The sequence below is a fragment of the Rutidosis leptorrhynchoides genome, unplaced genomic scaffold, assembly GCF_046630445.1.
Source record: "Rutidosis leptorrhynchoides isolate AG116_Rl617_1_P2 unplaced genomic scaffold, CSIRO_AGI_Rlap_v1 contig82, whole genome shotgun sequence".
Taxonomy (NCBI): Eukaryota; Viridiplantae; Streptophyta; class Magnoliopsida; order Asterales; family Asteraceae; genus Rutidosis; species Rutidosis leptorrhynchoides.
The window spans coordinates 76,903-96,557 of NW_027266874.1; the positions used below are offsets into that span (position 1 = coordinate 76,903).

Genomic DNA, 19,655 nt, shown 5'->3' on the forward strand with positions numbered 1-19,655 from the left:
TATGTTGGCGATGGCAAGCTGGTTCCCTTTTAAGGCACTTGGGAAATTTAGTATTGTATTAAGTACTGGAATGTATTTGGATTTGTGTGAAACCTTTGTTGTACCGTCTTTTAGACGGAATTTGATATCTATTTCTGTGTTGGACAAGTCCGGTTACACCGGCACTTTTGGAGATAGAAAAATAGATTTGTTTCACAATTCCATATTATTTGGTTCAAGTCATTTCATGGAAAATGAGAGGCTGTATATGCTTGATACAATTGCTTGGAATCATTAAGTTCGATAACTCGTGGCATTCAAAGGAAATTAACTAATAAAAATTCGGCTCAATTATGGCACAAACGATTAGGACATATCTCCCAAAGGAGAATGGAAAGGCTTGTGTCAAATCGAATTTTAGGCCCTTTAGATTTTACAGACTGTATAAATTTCAGTAAAGGGACAATGACAAACAAAAGGAAATATGAAGCCAATCGAGCATCTAGCGTCTTAGAACTTGTACATACGGATATAAGTGGACCATTCCCTAAGACTTCTTGGAATGGTCAACGGTATTTTATAACGTTCATAGACGATTACTCTAGATATGGCTACATATATCTCATACATGAAAAGGCGCAATCATTGGACGTGTTCAAAAGTTTTAAGGCAGAAATTGAGCTTCAACTAAACTCAAAGATTAAAGCTGTTTGTTCTGACCGTGGTGGTGAATACTATGGTAGATACGACGGTTCTGGTGAACAACATCATGGTCCATTTGCTAAATTCCTAGAGGAAAGCGGGATCGTCCTCCAATACACCATGCCTAGTTCGCCAGCAATGAATGGTGTTGCGAAAAGACGAAACCGAACACTTAAGGACTTGATAAGGAGTATGATTTCCAATTCTACCTTACCAGAATCACTCTGGGAAGATGCACTAAAGAAAGCAGCCTATATTCTTAATAGGGTGTCGACGAAAATAGCTAACAATAGGACTCCATATGAATTTTGGACGGGTAGGCAACCCAGTTTGAACCACTTTCATGTTTGGGGATGTCAAGCTGAAGCTCGTTCTTACCGGCCAAATGAAAAGATGCTGGATTCTAGGACTATTAGTTGCTATTTCATTGGCTATTCGAAAAGATCAAGGGGTTTTAAGTTTTATGATCCTGCGAATAGGTCTATATTTGAGTCAGGAACTACAAAGTTCTTGAAAGATATTGAGGTTATGGGGGGAGATAAGGCTAGAGAAATTGTCTTTGAAGAGGAAAATGTATTCGAGATTAATTTGCAACCTCTCCCTAATCAAGAAAATCTACCGAACAAGAAAATCATTCCAGAGAATTTACAGGATAAGGATTTACTGATAAATACTCAAAATGATTTAGGCAATTTACCGGTTGATCAACCTTCAACATCTCAAGAACTTGTTCCACTAAAAAAATCTATAGGGAAAGAAGAATGCAATATCGAATGATTATTATGTATTTCTTCAAGAGCAAGAACATAAAGTCGATGTGGAAATGTTGGAGGATGATCTGATTAATCTCCATCGAGCTATGAAAAGTTCTAAAGCTCAACAGTAGATAGATGTCATGAATGAAGAGATGAAATCCATGAAGGATAATGACGTTTGGGATCTTGTCTCATTGTCTGAAGGTGCGAAACCAATTGGTTGTAAATGGATTTTTAAAACTAAAAGGGATTCGAAGGGTAATGTGGAAAGACATAAGGCACGTCTTGTCACTAAAGGATTTACTCAAAAGGAATGAATTGACTATAAATAAACTTTCTCTCTGGTATCCTCGAAAGATTCTTTTAGGGTCAGAATGGCATTGGTGGCGCAATTTGATCTTGAATTGCATCGGATTGATGTAAAGACCGCTTTCCTTAATGGAGATATTGAGGAAACAATTTATATGGTGCAACCAGAAAATTTTGTATCAGGTGATCCAAAGAAAATGGTTTGCAAACTCAAGAAATCCATCTATGGACTCAAACAGGCATCGAGAAAGCAGTATTTTAAATTTCATCAAGTTGTTGTTTCATTAGGATTTGTATCCAACATAGTTGATGAATGCATATATCATAAGTTCCGTGGGAGTAAATTCATTTTCCTAATTTTATATGTGGATGGCATACTACTAGCCAGCAATGACATGGAATTGTTGCATGAGACTAAGAGATTTTTGACACAAAAGTTTGAAATGAAAGATCTTGGTAATGTTTCTTTTGTATTAGGAATTCAAATACATCGGAACCGTGCTTCTGGTATACTTGGATTATTGCAAAAGAGCTATATCGAGAAAGTGTTAAAAAGATATGGCATGCAAAATTGTAAACCAGGAAATACCCCAATATCTAAGGGAGACAAATTTAGTCTCAATCAATGCCCTAAGAACGAACTTGAAAGAAAAGAAATGGAAAATATTCCATATTCTTCGGCAGTAGGGAGCATCATGTATGCTCAAGTTTGTACGCGTCCGGATATTGCGTACATTTCAGATATGCTTGGCAGATACTTAAGTAAACCTGGTTTGGAGCATTGAAAAGCAGTCAAAAGGTTTTTAAGGTACCTAAAGAGAACAAAAGAGTACATGCTCACTTATAGAAGATCAGACATCTTGGAGGTCATTGGTCATGCAGATGCAGATCATGCCAGATGTACAGATAGTATGAGATCTACTTCTAGTTATGTCTATCTTCTCTAGCAGGAGGCGTTGTTACATGGAGAAGTGTAAAATAGTCTCTTATTGCGACTTCTACCATGGCAGCTGAGTTTATATCTTGCTTTGAGGCAACAGAACATGGCATATGGTTATGGAATTTTATCACTGGACTGCGTGTAGTGAATAATATTGAGAGACCAATGAAACTTTACTGTGATAATCAATCGGCGGTCATGTTTGCCAACAATAACAGGAGCTCGACGAAGTCGAAACATATTGACATCAAGTTTCTGGCAGTAATAGTACATAATAGACAGTTTGCTATTGAGCATATTGGTACAAACTCCATGATTGCGGATCCACTCACTAAAGGTTTGACACCTAAAGCATTTTTCGAACGCACCATTAGTATGGGTGTTATATCTTTGGAGGATTTTCAGTTGTAGTGGGAGTTTTTATGAATATTTTTAAGTATATAAATTATATTTCTGCAGAAATAAAATTTTTTTGGAATTCATTCTGACTTTCAGTTTTTGACCTCACTTCGGATTAAGGTGAACCAGCTGAAATAAGCACGTTGCATCACATTGCGTGTAATATTCCACACTACAGATTTACATCTAAATCCATGTCATTTGGTTGTGTTGATAAATATGGTCATTGCGGGTTAAGTTACGACTAAATGTAGCGAATACCACTTTGATCCTTTCATTAACATAATTGATGGACGAGATTGTTCGGGGTACAATAAGTTTAACGACAATACAATTTTGGAGCTCCATTTGGTTTTATAATATATGTTCATAAGATTTTATCATATTGTCCAAGTGGGAGATTGTTGGATTATAGTCAAACATTGGGCTTAATATGTAAAACGATCATATATTATAAGTTGTCGTAAAGTTACGTCTATGAATGTGAAAAAGGACTAAAGTATGTAATGTAGACTTTTATGTACCAATCAAGATGTTAATCGGAAATGTAGGACGTAAAGAGTAATTCTAATTCATTGATGGACTGAATTAGATTTACGAAAATTTGGTGTGGTTCCCGGAACAGATTAAATGTAACGGTAATTTTTTTCATTCTATCAGAAAAACAAAATTCCTGAAAATTCGTTTTAATCAAATTCTGGAAAACTTCATCGTATACTTCGAAGATCAATCAAGGAATAGAGACGACTACGATAATGGCATCGTCATCCGGTACGCTTCCGCTACGTATACTGTCGATTCTTGTTATTCTACGCAGATTGTTAAATTCCTACGGATCTGTCTGTTTTGTGTCAATTGACATGTTTGAGAAGAGATAATTATTGAGAGATAATGGAGAGACAAGGATTTCAGAGTTGTAGGGATCTGATGAAATTAAAGTTATGTTTTTGGGAGAAAAATGAACATTTTTTTACCAACCCCAGATCGGATCGAATATAATTTCTTCTTCTGTTTAGATTTTAGTTGACATGATTTTGACATACAGAATTTTCTTTTGTCGGGTTGATTCAATTCATGATATGTGGACGAGAGATTAAAATTTATGTATTTTTGGAAGAATAATTGTCTTTCTCTTTCATAGGACAGGTTCTCTTATTCTAATTTTTTTTATCCTCAGCTTGTAACTGGTTTTCCAACTTTAGGATTTTTGGAGAAGGAAATCTTAATATCATACTGTTGAAGGAGAGTTGATATTCTTTCAAAGATTTTTCCTCCCATGTGCCTAATTTGCATCGTTAAAGCTCTACTCAAAAGCCTCACGAAAGATCTAGCTTCAGATACACAAACCAAAAATTGTTCAACAATCTTATCATTAACACCATAATTACCATTACTAATCTCTTGATTGATACTTTTTCTCACTCTAATACATTCATCAAGACCAGATTTCAAGTTATGGCAATAAACTTCCAACTTGTTGAGCTTCTTTTCTAACTCTGTCATGGAATACTTTAACCTTGAAGCTTCGTGTAAAGCCTCATCTATTTTTCTAGTTGCCATTGATTTTTTTTCAATTCTGGTTCGGTTTAATTTCGGTTCGATTTCTGTCCGATTTGATTATAATCAGGATATGTTAAACCGAGATAACAAAGTCTATGTGGCCTCTTTTTACACGTAATTGACATGTGTCACTCTTCGATTGGTGATAAGTGCCAATTCGGCCGAAATTAACGTCCGTTAGGATCGAGAGAGCAAAGAGTTCAAAAAAATCGTAAACGGTGGGACATGTTTGAAGGGACGAAACAGTTCAAAACATTTGAAATATGGACCAAACGGTTACTTTTATCATATGATAAATAACGATAAATAATAAATAAATAAAATCCTATATACTACTTCCGTATCACAATACATGTAGTTCGACAAATTTTTCAAAAAATAAGGAAAGTATATTTTTGACATAAACGTTCTTAACGTAACAAATTAATTACAATTTTACCAAAACCATTTTCTTCCTCGATGCTCTCTGTCTCTAGCTCAAACTTTTCAAGATCCAGACCTTAAACTCAAAATTATCAGATTTTGTCTCATCAAGAGTTGGTGCAGAGCCGAAGACGACACGAGGCGTCTACTCAGTCCTCGACCTAGCATCCACTATACCGACAAAGTACCAATCATCAACCATCTCTCATGAACTCCTCTCAATTCCAGACCATCGACGCCGTGAATGGCCGTGTGGGTCGGAATAGATGCCTCTAGGAAGACCACCACGTAATCCGACGTTCACGATGTAGACACTGTCGAAGCTCTGATCATTCCTCCACCTTCCATGTCGATGGAGGGAAAGTTGAATTTGGATAAAGATGCAAAAAAACTAACAAGATTTGGGAAATATTTTTAAAACGATGCTGAAGATTTATTTAGTCTATTATGTTTCTAGAATTTTGATTTTTACTTGGGAATACACAAATATAATGATGAGAATCAAAGGGGTAAAGTAAGGGGAAAATTATGAAAAATATAATATATTTAGATACAATAATATAATTTTAAAATTATATAAATTGTGATACATAAAGGGTATCCATTACTTAGAGTATTTATTTAAGTAACAGTAAAAACCATTAATTAAGGAAAAGAAAAAACAGAGAGTCGTGAGGGAGGAGAGCACACAAACTAAGGATCCGTATGTTTAAACTTTTGGAGGTACTTTTAGATACTGTTGGGATTTGAAAAAATAATTTTAGTGTTTGATTGGATAAAAAATTATTTTTTTTTATACTGTAAAAGTCCAAAAATAACATATTATTACTTTTGGACAAAAGTCCAAAAATCCATTATAGCCATACGGCCTCTAACAAACGTTGAAACCAAGAAGGATGTTCAATTATGGTCTTCTTCTCTCCCTCCCCACTTTTTCTTGCCAAAATTCCAAATAAATATTCTTTCCGTTTCAAAATGGAGAGGTGAAAATTTTTATATATAAATTATATTAAAAAATTTGTATTTATTTTGAGACGAAAATAATATAAAATATTATTATATTATATTATATTCAGTTTCAGTGTAAAAACACTCTGTCTCGATGTGCCTATATAGTTGGATCTTTACACTCCTTCTCCCCGCCCGCCAGAAATACTACATTTCTCTCTCTCTCTTAATTCAACTCATCAATAGATCGATCATGGCTTGCTCAGCCCCTGACTTGGCCTCACTCTTAGGCCCCAACGCCACAGACGCCGCCTCCTACATCTGTACTCAGTTCTCTTCCGTCTCCAACAGGTTCACCGATACCAACTACGCCGTCGACAGCACCTACCTCCTCTTCTCCGCTTACCTCGTCTTCTCCATGCAGCTCGGCTTCGCCATGCTCTGCGCCGGCTCTGTCCGAGCCAAGAACACCATGAACATCATGCTCACCAACGTGCTCGACGCCGCTGCCGGCGGTCTCTTCTACTACCTATTCGGTTTCGCCTTCGCATTCGGCACTCCCTCCAACGGTTTCATCGGGAAACACTTCTTCGGCCTGAAGGACGTTCCGGACTCATTGGGCTTTGACTATAGCAATTTTCTCTATCAATGGGCTTTTGCTATTGCAGCCGCCGGTATCACCAGCGGTTCGATTGCGGAGAGGACGCAGTTCGTCGCCTATTTGATTTACTCCTCGTTTCTGACTGGATTCGTCTATCCGGTCGTTTCTCACTGGTTTTGGTCCAGTGACGGTTGGGCTAGTGCTTCGAGATCGGACGGGGATTTATTGTTCGGGTCGGGTGTAATCGATTTTGCCGGGTCGGGTGTGGTCCACATGGTCGGTGGAATCGCTGGTCTTTGGGGTGCGCTTATTGAAGGACCCAGAATCGGACGGTACGGTCACGCCGGCCGTTCGATCGCGTTACGTGGACACAGCGCCTCTCTCGTCGTGCTCGGAACTTTCATGCTTTGGTTTGGTTGGTACGGGTTTAATCCCGGGTCATTTAACAAAATCGCAGTCGCTTACACATCTGGGTCTTACTACGGTCAATGGAGCGCCATCGGCAGGACCGCCGTCACCACCACTCTCGCTGGCTGTACTGCGGCTTTAACGACGTTGTTTGGGAAGAGAATCCTGTCCGGTCACTGGGCAGTCACCGACGTCTGTAACGGACTTCTTGTGGATTCGCCGCCATAACAGCCGGGTGCTCCGTCGTGGAGCCTTGGGCGGCGATCATTTGTGGGTTCGTGGCGGCTTGGGTGTTGATCGGGTGCAACATGTTGGCGGAGAAGTACAAATATGACGACCCTCTAGAAGCGGCTCAGTTACACGGAGGTTGTGGCGCGTGGGGTGTGATTTTCACCGCTCTATTCGCAACGAAAAAGTATGTGAGGGAAGTATACCCGAGCCGACCCGACCAACACTACGGACTATTCATGGGTGGTGGTGGTAAATTGCTGGGTGCTCACTTGATTCAGATAATCGTGATCGTTGGGTGGGTGAGCGTGCTGATGGGATCGTTGTTTTACATCCTTCACAAGCTTAGTCTGTTGAGAATTTCGGCCGAGGATGAAATGGCGGGTATGGATATGACCCGACATGGCGGGTTTGCGTATTACCACTTCGACGATGACGAGTCGGAGAAGAATGTTATTCAATTAAGGAAAGTTAAGCCAAGTTCAACAAATAGTACTCCAGTGTAATTACTCGTAATACCATGCAATGATTTGCTTTACTGTTGTAGGAAGGACTTTACACTTGATTATACAGTAGTATGTGTTTTTTCTAAAGTCTTGCAGTGTAATTTTCCTGGTAGTTGTTGATCGAATATTACCGTTGGAATATTATTCAGGGGGAGATTTGAGACTTTCTCGTAATTAAACTTCAGTACTCGCAGTCTTTATTATAGTCTTTATTATAGACGATAGAAATACTTTCTTCGATTTGTTCAATTTATTTTAATTGTAATTTAATTATAAATTTTATTATCAAATCAAATATCCAACACATAGTGTTTTAATTAGGAATCAAATTTATGTTGAATTAATATTTAAAAACATTATAAAATAATTAAACAAATTATTATGAATAGAAGACAAATTCAATTTTTAATAGAAGACAAATCTAATTCCTAATTAATCTCCCTATCAAATTCGATTCCTAATTATATTAGGATTTCAAAAATATAATAAAATAATTAAATAATGGGATTTTATTTCTAATAGAAGACAAATTCAATTCCTAATTTAATCTCCCTACCAAATCCAATTTCTAACTATATAAAGATCTCAAAAACACAATAAAATAATTAAACAAATTAATTTTTCTTTAAAATTTTAGACATAATTAATTAGCAAATATAATGAATTCACGCCATCTATTATATGTAATATATATACTGTATTATGTTTCACACTGTTGTCATACATTCATAAATACCATTCTCTCTATTCTACAACACAAAAACCTTTTTTTCTATATATATTTTGGTTTTAAGATAAAAATTTATTTTTTATAATATTTCTTCAATGAATTATAGTTTAATTATTGTAAAATAAAATCATATTTAAATATATTATTTATCTTCATATATGATAACTATCCGGACATATTCATGTAATATTATATATTAATTGCATTTCTTATTCTTATAATATTACAATATATGATATCTCATTCGATGTTTAAAGTTTCAACTTCTCTTTTAAATTTAATAATTAATTTCTATTCTCCATTTTAACTGATTCTTCGTAATATTACGAATATATTATGGTTTCCTAATTAATCTCTCCAAATCCAATTCCTAACTATTATATATATATTGAATTAGTATTCCTAATCATATGAGATTCTTATTTTTTGTTCGTTTTGTTTTAGGAGTATATATATAGCTATAACAACATACTAAATTCACATGCGTACGAACAAAAATTTTCGGTACGATTTTCTTTTGCTAAGCTAGCTTTGTTTTATTTCAAAAGAAATTTCGGGTAAGGGTTTTTTTTTTACTCATCAATACAACTATCACTATAACATTCTATTGTTGTGTAATCAACGAAATTATATTGAAATAATTATCTTTTCAACCTTTTGATTATAGATCGTTTTATTGTAGGATGACGTCAAAATATTCTCAAATTGGAAGATTAAGGCTCGCGTTTTAAATCTTTCGACAATACCAAATTTTCGTAGCCGTAATAGAGATGGAAGTATAGAGATGATTTTGCTTGATGATAAGGTTTTTTTTTTATCCTTAGAATATTTATGATGTTGAATTTTTAGAATTTTTTATTTTTTAATGTATCTAATAAATTTGTCTTCTATAAAATATATTTTATTTTGTGTGTAGCATGGCCGCATTCAAGCAACAATAAAAAAAGATCTTCTTGCACATATAGACAGCAAATAAGTGAAGGAGAAGTATATAGCTTCCAAATTTTTTTCGTCTCTAAACCTACCAACAAACTTAAACCTACTAGAAATCAATACAAATTGTTCTTCTTGAAAAATACCATAGTCGAAAAGATTTCGGATGAAGGGATTCAAAAATTTGCTTTTAATTTTGTGAGCTTTGATTCAATTTTAAATAAGGAGAATGAATCGTTTATATTTGGTAAGTTTACTTTTAATTTTTATATTTAATTTTTTTGTTTTTTTTGTTATAATCGTATACATCTCTAAAAAATACAGATGTTATTGGGCATGTCGTGGGGAATGAAAAAAATAAGGGAAATAGTCAAGCCAGACAAGACAATGAAATTGTTTACCTTTGTTCTAGAGGATTTGGAGTAAGTTTTTCTTTTATCATTATTTATGATATAAATTTATTTATGTCATTGATCTAATTTTGTTTTATTTATTATGATTTTTTATTTAAATGCTTATTTTTCCCCTATACTCAAAGAAAAAGAGGATTAATTACATTTTGTGGGATGTTTTTGCCGAGAAATTAAATGAAGCTATATTGGATGCTACAAGTTTAAAAAATCAATAGTTGTTATTTTACAATCGGCTGTTACGAATACTTTTAATAGTAAGTTCATCAATTTTTTTATATTAATTTTTTTAAAATCTCATAATATAATGTATACCATAATAAATTTTTAATAATTTTTAATTACAGAAATTCCTGAAATAAGTAATAATTTTCAAGGAACAAAGATCTTCGTCAACCCGAATCTACCTGAAGATGTCGAATATAGCCAAAAGTAATTATTTTATACCATAGATTGATTTTAGTTTACACTAGATTTTTTTTTACGATTTTACTTATTGATTTTATGGTGTATTGTAGACTTAATGATATAGACTCCTACGCACAAATTATAACTAAACTACTGGGACCAATATTTCGATGTCGGATGAATTCCTCCTTACGAAAAGAATTACAGTTAAAGAACTTTCTATATCTTTAGAGATAATAATAATTTCATAGTTTTAATCAGTAGTTATTTATTTGGAGAATTATTATAATCAAACCTATCAAGAAAAGTAAAATATTCAAAAATTCTATTGCAGGTGGGACTTTTTACAATGCTTGCACGAATAATCAAAGTCGAGTCCATCGAGAACTGGTATTAAGAAGGATGTACCATGTGCAATAAAAAAGCTGAAAGAATGGGCCAAAATGGTGGTGTCCAAAGTGTCGAGACCTGGTGACCGCTGAGCCAAAGTAAGATATCGAAAATCCATATTCGTAAATTCATCCGTTTATGCTAATAGTAATGTTATTTTTTTAGCCTTATATATTTTTAATTAATTGGTTATATTGCTGACTCTGAGCCATATCACCAAATTTAAGGGCAAAGCGATATAAATTTAACAGTATTCTACATGGGCTCTAAATAAAGCGCCAACTCCGATCCGCTAATGCATATTCCAACACAAGTCAATTATTTATCATGGTTTTTTCTTCAGATTTAAGATGCAAGTGAGAGTCTGTGATCGTACTGGAGCAACATCATTATGCTATTTGATCGGATGGTGAAATTGTTGATCGGCAAATCTGCAACAGACCTTATAAATCCATCAAACAGTGTTGAAAGTAAATTGAGCTTATGTTTATATTTCTATTTAAACGTGTTTGTAAACTAGCTTATCTATTTTCTGATCATCATTAGGAAAAATAAATAAAAACCTCTTAGCTGAATTTGAGGAAATTGCCGACAAGGAGCTGTTATTCAAATTTGAAATTGTCGAGGAGGATCTATTCTCGGATTGGGATGTAACTTATACCGTTAAGCGAGTGATATCAGACGAGGGTCTCACTAAACAGTTCAAGGATAAACACTTCACTCGAGTAAAACTTTTTCACATTTACCTTACACATATATATAATATTATAGTTGGGGCTCCCTTATTTATCACCCGTATTTTTAACATAAAAACTTGAAGTTTTTTTTCTTTCTACACTTCTGAGAAAGAAGAATAAGAAGAAGACGTCGATGCGGATTTGGAGGTATAAAAACTATCGATTGAATCTTTAGTTATAAGGCGCTTTTTCATTCCTAAAATATACACATATATAATGAACTTAATTTTTTAAAATTGGTATGGTAGGATACCGATCGAGAAGATAGCGACATGACTCCGACAACTGACAAATCCAACAAAAGAAAAAGAGCAATGTATATTTCATCTTATGACGAGGATGATACGGGAGAAAAACCAAACAAAGTCCGTTCCAAATTGGTTAGAGTTAAAGTTGAGAAAAAGATTAGCATCGATGAACCAAGCAAACAGTTCTAGATTTTGTTAGGAATTTTTTTTTTCTCTAATTAATCTTAATGCTCATATGGATACTCTTACTTAAACATTCCTTTTCGTATTTATATTTTGATGATTATCGAATTTCTAAAATATAAATTATGTATGATGATTATATATAACATCCGTTTAAATAATTTTGAAGGAAAATGTCCTCCCGTCTACCGGACGGACCCCTGACTAGTAAGATTAAATACGACAAGTACTCTACGTCGACCGTATATGTATAATTGTCCTTGAAGTTGCAAATTGTATTGAATGAGTTTGTTTGTTTGTTTGTTTGACCTTTGGAAACATTACATGTATAATTTTTTTTGGCTAACCTCTTGCATGACACGCGGTCCAGAAGATTCTCTGTTTCTGGTTTGAATTAAATAATATTGGATGACTTTTGCTTTTAATGACGCAAAATTGTTTAGCAGGACTTATATACTTGATAATAGTTGTTCTTTAGAAATAAAGTAATGGAATCGTTTTCCTGGTGAGATTTATATTGTTGTGTGATCAACGCATAGTATTAGAAGATGATTTTGAATATTATATGTAGTGGGCCGGGCTGACAACTTGTCGGACAATTAGGTCCGGTCCACCATAGTCAACCGGTCAAATTCGACTGACCGACTCAAAGTTCCAAAAAGAAATAATTTTTTCGGTTGATTTTTGGACTAAGAGATATTATCCATTAAGGAGAATATCATGTATAGAGATTATCGAGAATAAGATCCCTCAATCGAGGGGATTTTACCCTACAAAATCTCTTTCAAGGTAAAATCCTAAACAAGTCTCTCATACTCAAAGAGATACATAACAACGAAGTGATCATTGTTTTTTTCTAATCCAGCAGCTACGCACCACTCGGCAAAGACCTTATGGTGAGCCTTGTTGGTTCCGTTCAGATCGTAGACGCCTAACGTAGTTGCCATCCTCTATTGTCTTATCTTATTCACAGATTCCGTTTGTATCAACGTTTTACGGTGACTCCTGGTGATCTTTTGTAGTCACGAAATTATATATGCTTGCCATTCAATATTGAACGTTTGATAATGATGTTTTTTCTTTTCTTTTTCAGAATACTGAGTTATACTGAAATGAGACATATTGTTAATTAATGTAAGCGCTTATAAGTTTGAAGTTCCAGTAACCATTTAATTATATTATTTTCGTGTCAAATTATATATGTAAATTTTACATAATTTGGGACGTAGTGTATATATATATATATATATATTAGTTAATGTATATTTTTAGTTGCGAATTGTATTGAATGAGTTCGTTTGACCTTTCTTAATTTATGGATATGGCTCGGACGCCTAGCTTACACCATTTTTCTTGAGGTGGTTCACAATTTGGGATCGACTCGATCGGGCCAGTTATCGGTGATGTATATAGACGGTGAAGTTAGATGCTTGAACAGAACAGGTAAGCCGCCTCGTTTGAATATATACTTATTGACGAATAGCAATATAGAAACATGGAAAGGTAGGGTAGGAATCCATGACAATTATGGTTTTTTTTTTTTTTTTGAATAACATGACAATTATGGTTGGTTGATGGTTTATTTCTTTTTTCAAAACTTCCCGTTTTAGATTAACCTGCAACATGTATATCCTATGATATATTTTCAATGATCTGGTTCTAAATCGATAATCAAGTCAGTTCATATATATATATACACACCAATTAACATGGGCAGCGTGCTTTGTATAAATAATTTAATTATTTTAATCCAACGGAATTCACCAATGCTGCTAGCTTGAGATTGAAATCCCGTTCGTACGTCATGTAGGTGTATATATAAATAATTTATCAAAAGAAATTAATAAATAGGTGTATGTATAAATAAATGAATGGTCACAGATGTTACACATCATTCCTCCCGTAGACCATATATATTCTGATTTCCCGAGAATAACAACTAATATTGAGATTTGTCAACGTGCCAGTCGATTTGTTTTTTTCTTTAATTAATTTCTATTATAAAGGTCGCCCTTCTAAAGTAGAATTCATTACTTTTGGTCGGAGAAAATATCTAACCAATAGAAATTCGTCCTGATTGACCCAGTCGATTTGTTTAAATTTCAATATGTTGTGTAGGAAATAATATTTTTTTATGTTGAATGCAAAACAAGACATAATGTGTGTAACAACAAAACGAATACTAGTACTGTATCTGTGTTCAGATCAGACACACCTTGGTTAGGTTTTAAGTTGTCAAGAATCCAGATCGATAACAAGTACAATAAGTATTAAGAAAATGTCATACAAATAGTTGCAACAACTTGGCTTGTCAGTATGATTAAGAGAGGATCGCAACTTGCTACCAACTAAATAAATGTCTCCACGATCTCACGTCTTTCCTCGTTGCATTGCAGATGTTCAAAATATGAAGAATAATACTCATTCCATCTAGAAGATTTTATACAAATTAAAAAAATATATTTATAAATTATTTTTTAATATAATTACGATTGTAGAGATCGAAAACTTTTAAAGTTACAACTAATAATTAAATACATAAAGTGTGTACATAAAAAATATGTAGATGAAAAATATGAAATAGTTGAAAAAATATAATATATAAACATAATTAATATTTTTTAAATTTCTCAAAATTTACATTTAATTAAAAAAAATTATGTTTATTTTAACGATGGAAAGGGGAATTAGTATGATTAGTTAAAATAAATTAAGAGATTTGTCTTGGTCGACTCCAGATGATACACTTAACAAAAGAACGAATTGTTACTAGTACTAGTATATTCCTTTTTTTTTTTTTTAGGAAGTATATTCTGCTTTTCTATCTACGTATATAAAAGGGTTTATTAATATTAATTCATTGAGCACTGTTGTAAACTTATGACCTACAATTTATTTTTTTATTCAAAAAAAAAAGAAAAAACATAAATATAGTATTTCTCTATTTGGATTGTGCGAGATACTAACAATGACTCGATGAATGTGACACACAAAATGGTGTATTTGTTAGGATTAAATACATACATATATGCTGAATGGACAATGGAATGGTTATCGAGCCTTGAGGCCCACTTTAGGCCCATTTAATTATAATTGGACCCAGCTCTGATTTTATTTACACTATTAGTGACCGATAATAGTATGGAAATTACAAGAAACGAATGGAATGTATTCGTCTGAAGATGAAACGATAAGGAAGCTTATAACAAACATAATTGAGAGGGAGCGAGCTCAAGCAGCAGCCAATCAACTGACAAGAAAAACTTAATGGAGCTCCTTTCCAGCTCTGGAACTTATTCATCTTCTTCTCTCTCGCTCACTAATTTCTCTCTCTCTCCAATCACTCCGACCTCCTATCACTCTCTCAGCATCACTTCTCAGGTACATTATTATATTCACTTTGTTTTTGATTTATTATGAATTTTGAACTATCGGTTGGTTGTAATTAGTATTCAATTCCAGGTGCTTTCATGGAAACAAGTACCGCTTAAGGCTGTATTGTGCCTTTCGAAGATGTTCATAAGACTAGTAATACTCATAACTACAATGCTTTCGTTCACCCCAAACTGCTGGTTAAACAAGGATTTCCATCCTCCTTTGGATTGTTTCGAATTGGTTACGGATGCCTTCTTAAATTGAACAAGCATCCATTGAGTTTTAAAATCAATTCTTCTGACAAGTTCAGACATGGCGTCTCTGGTATATTCTTCCAGTTAGCTGTTGCAGTGATGCTCGTAACTTCAGTTCCTGTTTCGGTTACCAAAAGTCCCTCTTGTAAGTTAATTTTCAGATGAAAATATTGATAAAATATCACTGGATTTGTGTATGTTTAGCATTTCCTCCTCTTCACTTTCATTCCAAGTCTAGTTTTGTTTTTATCTAACAGGGGCCCTCACTGAAGAGAATCGTCTCTTCTTAGAGGCATGGAGAACAATTGATCGTGCATATATTGACAAAACGTTCAACGGACAAAGTTGGTTCCGGTACAGAGAAGATGCACTGCGCAATGAACCAATGAACACACGAGAAGATACTTGTATGGCCAAATGGTTTTTTCTTTAGATTTTATGCTTGCTTCTGCATCCCATAATGAATAACTTTTAAGATACAGTACTATATAATTGCCTTGACTGTTTGCAAGTTTTACCACACAAAATTACTACCAACACATTTTATTCATTTGCATAATTTCTTGCAGACAAAGCAATCAAGAAGATGGTCGCCTCCCTGGATGATCCTTTCACTAGATTTCTAGAGCCTGAAAAGTTTAAGAGCTTGCGGGTATGGGCCAGTTTCATTTGATTATCTTAACCTTCTGTTATTTGACTTAAGTGGTATGGACATTCTCCCTAAATTCAATTTATATCTTTTTTGAAGGCAGTCTGGAACTCGAGGAGCTCTTACAGGTGTAGGTCTGTCAATCGGCTATCCAACTGAAGTTGATGGGACTGCTGGACTACTTGTTATCTCTTCTGCTCCTGGAGGTCCTGCAAATAGAGCTGGTATTCTGTCTGGAGATATTATCCTTGACATTGATAACACAACAACAAAAAATATGGGAATTTATGATGCAGCAGACCTATTGCAGTGAGTGTTTTATTTCATGTCATATAAACTTAATTAAAATAAAGGTATTGTCAGCTGCCATCTCTATAGATAAAGAACTGTGTCTAGAAACAGCCTCCCTTTGTAGATTATTCAGTCTCTTTCATCCTTTCAGGACTTCCTAGGTGTTTATTTTGGATATTGTGACTGGAACTTCTCTGTCTCTCAACAAGTGCCTGCTTTTGATTGGTGTTTTAATTCACATGGCATTTAACCAAATGAAAGGTGTTTTTTGCAGAGGTGCTGAAGGAAGTTTAGTGGAATTAACTGTCCGTAGTGGACCAGAAGTGAAGCATTTTGCTTTGACGTAAGTTCACTTCTATAGGTTCAAACTCTTCAAATGTGGGCTTTTGTAGTTCTTTAACTTTTGAAGTCATATTGAGATCTAGAAATTTCTATTTCTCTTGAAAAATAAGTTCTCCACATAATAAAACATACCCCCATAATAATATCATAGAAGGCATACTTTTCGTATAATCGTATCTGTTCAATTTGTGCGTATTCCTCACAAGGTTTAGAATTAACTAACTGCTCTTTCCAGGAGAGAAAAAGTGACTATTAATCCTGTGAAGGCAAGACTTTGTGAAGTTCCTGGCAAAGAAACCCCAAGGGTTGGTTACATTAAACTGTCAACATTCAACCAAAATGCCTCTGGTAAGCGTACATGAGTATTGTTGTTGGTTTGATTTGGCGAAGCACCTAATCAGACATTACCTCTTTTTCATGATTTTGAGGCCTGGCTTATTCCTTTACATCAAGATGAGAAGTGGTGGATATATTCCCGAGTTAGCAGGCCATGTTTTTGTTTACATTTTTTTTACTTGAGAAGATGGGTAGTCCTCCATTGGACTTTTAAGAAATTATATATCATAGTTCATAAAGTTGTTCGTTTAGGGGATGTGAGTGTGACGTTCTGGTGTGAAGCAAGCTAGTGGTTCAAATGTCCATTGTGTGTCTTAACCTGTTTTTTCTATGTATTTTTCCCAAAGGTGCTGTCAGGGAAGCGATTGATTCTCTAAGAAGCAACAATGTTAATGCCTTTGTACTGGACCTTCGAGATAATAGGTAATAAGCTATGAACACTTTCCAATCTTTACCTTAGCTCTAAGGCAGGTTTCTGACAACCCTAGTTTGCTGCAGTGGTGGCCTTTTCCCTGAAGGAGTTGAGATTGCCAAAATTTGGTAAGTTAGTTATATAATGGAGTCTGAGTTTGTTCTAAAATTTGAAAGCAGCGTTCCTGCACAGTTGCTTATATTTAGCTTCGTATTTTCTAATTTGATATAAGACCGTGAACTTTTTTGAGTTTCTAAGCTGGGGGGAAATGGAAGTTGCCACCTATCTTGCATAATAAGCTTTGCTCAATCTCTTACAACTCAATTTGGTGTTCAGGTTAGATAAAGGTGTTATTGTGTACATATGCGATAATCGTGGTGTTCGGGATATATATGACACTGATGGAAGTAATGCCATCGCTGCATCAGAACCTCTAGCTGTACTGGTATACTTTGTTTTCCTTGCTTTTAATATAACCGAGTCAAGAAAATTGTATTTCTGTTAAGTTGTCATTAGGCTATTAGGTTTGGCATTCATAGTTGAGTCACCTTTCTCTATTAAACGACTTGTTCTGTTAATCTAGTTGGGTTCTCTGAAGGAAGAGTATCCCTTCTGTTGTGTGCTCTTAAGAGCCTAACCTAAGCCTCCATGCTCATTTTTCATGCAGATTGCATAATTAGTTCCTAAGATGTTGGTCATTATCTATTTCTATCAGCAGATCTCAACGATATCTGTTTCTTCCACCCCTTCTTCTTTGCTTTTGTTTTTTGAGTTTTATTTTCAAAAGTAACATGTTTGTGAATGAGAAATCATTATTAGGTGAACAAAGGAACTGCAAGTGCAAGTGAAATATTGGCAGGTGCACTGAAAGACAATAAACGTGCAGTGTTGTATGGAGAACCCACATTTGGAAAAGGGTAAAAAGTTTGACTCCAACAAATGCATGATTAATACTCTCCCGTTCCATATGAACAAAAGAAACAAAGAGTGTAGCCTGAGTAAAACGAGATTACTTTTGTCTTTGTAGTAACGGTTTTAAATTTCTAACTGGAGCTACTTGATCTTGTCTGCAGCAAAATTCAGTCAGTTTTCCCTCTTTCTGATGGCTCCGGTTTGGCAGTTACTGTTGCCCGCTATGAGACGCCTGCTCATAACGATATCGACAAGGTTAGTATTTTGGTGAATTCTGACGCATCCCATTTGGCCTCTCTCTTCTCCACCTTTTCGATCACATTGATATATATATATATATATATATATTTCCTTCCATACAGGTTGGGGTGATTCCGGACCATCCTTTACCGAAATCGTTTCCTAAGGATGACGACAATTTTTGTGGCTGCCTCCAGGATACTTCATCTGCCTGTTATCTCAATAGAGCTCAACTATTTGCCAGATGACAATTGCTTCTTTTTTTTTTACTAAAACGATGCAATTTCTTGTAAACATTCTTTAGACGGTTCTTCTTCCATTGTAAAAGGTAGAATATTAGGAAAAGAACATTCTTTGTCAAGAAATTGTTGAGAAAAAAAAAAAACATATATTGTTGGTATGGTATGAATGTTTTTACTTTTGCTGCCCAAAAATTAAAATAGGAGAACGATTGACAGTGCAACAGGTTGTCCTATTTACATGAAAATGATTTACAATTTAGCTGTAGACGAAGCTAAAGAAACCTGAGGAAAGAAACCTGAGCAAAGATTGCTTGCAAAAGAATTCTACTTCACTAATCTTTCCACAACTGGGTTTATTGAAGCAAGCATTTTGTTTGATGTTATAAGTAGGGAACAAATTACACAACAGGGTTAAGGGTGCAATTTGCAGTCGGGAAGATTTATTTTTGACTTCCTAGCGAACCTTATCTCACGGTAGGGAACAAGTATATGACAATAGTCAATAGACTCTGAAGCAAGCTATAGGAATCAACTGAACGAGTATAGGACAACAGTCAATAGATTCTGAAGCAAGCTATAGGAATTATCAGCCTTTTGTACTGGTTTATGAAGCTACCAAACAAAATGTAATGAATATATCCTAGCATTTTGTTGACTAAATTGATCACTACAATAATTGCACAATAGATTCTGAAGCAAGCTATAGGAATTATCAGCATTTTGTTGACTATTTGACTGTGAGTAATCAAAGAACACAATGGACAAAAGGGTGTCTTAATAATTGATAGTTTGAAACTGTAACTAT

General features: G+C 34.6%; 2 protein-coding genes across 2 annotated transcripts; both read left to right on the top strand.

Annotated features, from left to right (window-relative positions):
• Nucleotides 1-6,268: 6,268 nt before the first annotated feature.
• LOC139885142 (ammonium transporter 1 member 1-like) lies at nucleotides 6,269-7,758 on the top strand. The gene is given in 2 exon segments (XM_071869087.1): nucleotides 6,269-7,232; nucleotides 7,235-7,758. Coding segments are annotated over 2 exon segments (1,488 nt in total).
• Nucleotides 7,759-15,064: 7,306 nt separating this feature from the next.
• LOC139885141 (carboxyl-terminal-processing peptidase 2, chloroplastic-like) lies at nucleotides 15,065-18,856 on the top strand. Its single transcript, XM_071869086.1, has 14 exons — nucleotides 15,065-15,178; nucleotides 15,260-15,325; nucleotides 15,442-15,571; nucleotides 15,684-15,833; nucleotides 15,996-16,078; nucleotides 16,179-16,384; nucleotides 16,641-16,709; nucleotides 16,944-17,056; nucleotides 17,392-17,467; nucleotides 17,543-17,584; nucleotides 17,793-17,901; nucleotides 18,276-18,373; nucleotides 18,530-18,623; nucleotides 18,731-18,856. The coding sequence occupies exons 1-14, from the start codon at nucleotides 15,065-15,067 to the stop codon at nucleotides 18,854-18,856; spliced, it is 1,476 nt and encodes a 491-aa protein (XP_071725187.1).
• The last annotated feature ends 799 nt before the right edge of the window (nucleotides 18,857-19,655 follow it).

Excerpts from the sequence above, each read along its gene's own strand:
- LOC139885141 (XM_071869086.1), top strand. The coding sequence starts at position 15,065 with ATGGAGCTCCTTTCCAGCTCTGGAACTTATTCATCTTCTTCTCTCTCG. Across the intron at positions 16,079-16,178 it reads AAAAGTTTAAGAGCTTGCGG|TCTGGAACTCGAGGAGCTCT; the intron begins GTATGGGCCAGT and ends TTTTGAAGGCAG. Across the intron at positions 17,468-17,542 it reads CTGGACCTTCGAGATAATAG|TGGTGGCCTTTTCCCTGAAG; the intron begins GTAATAAGCTAT and ends AGTTTGCTGCAG.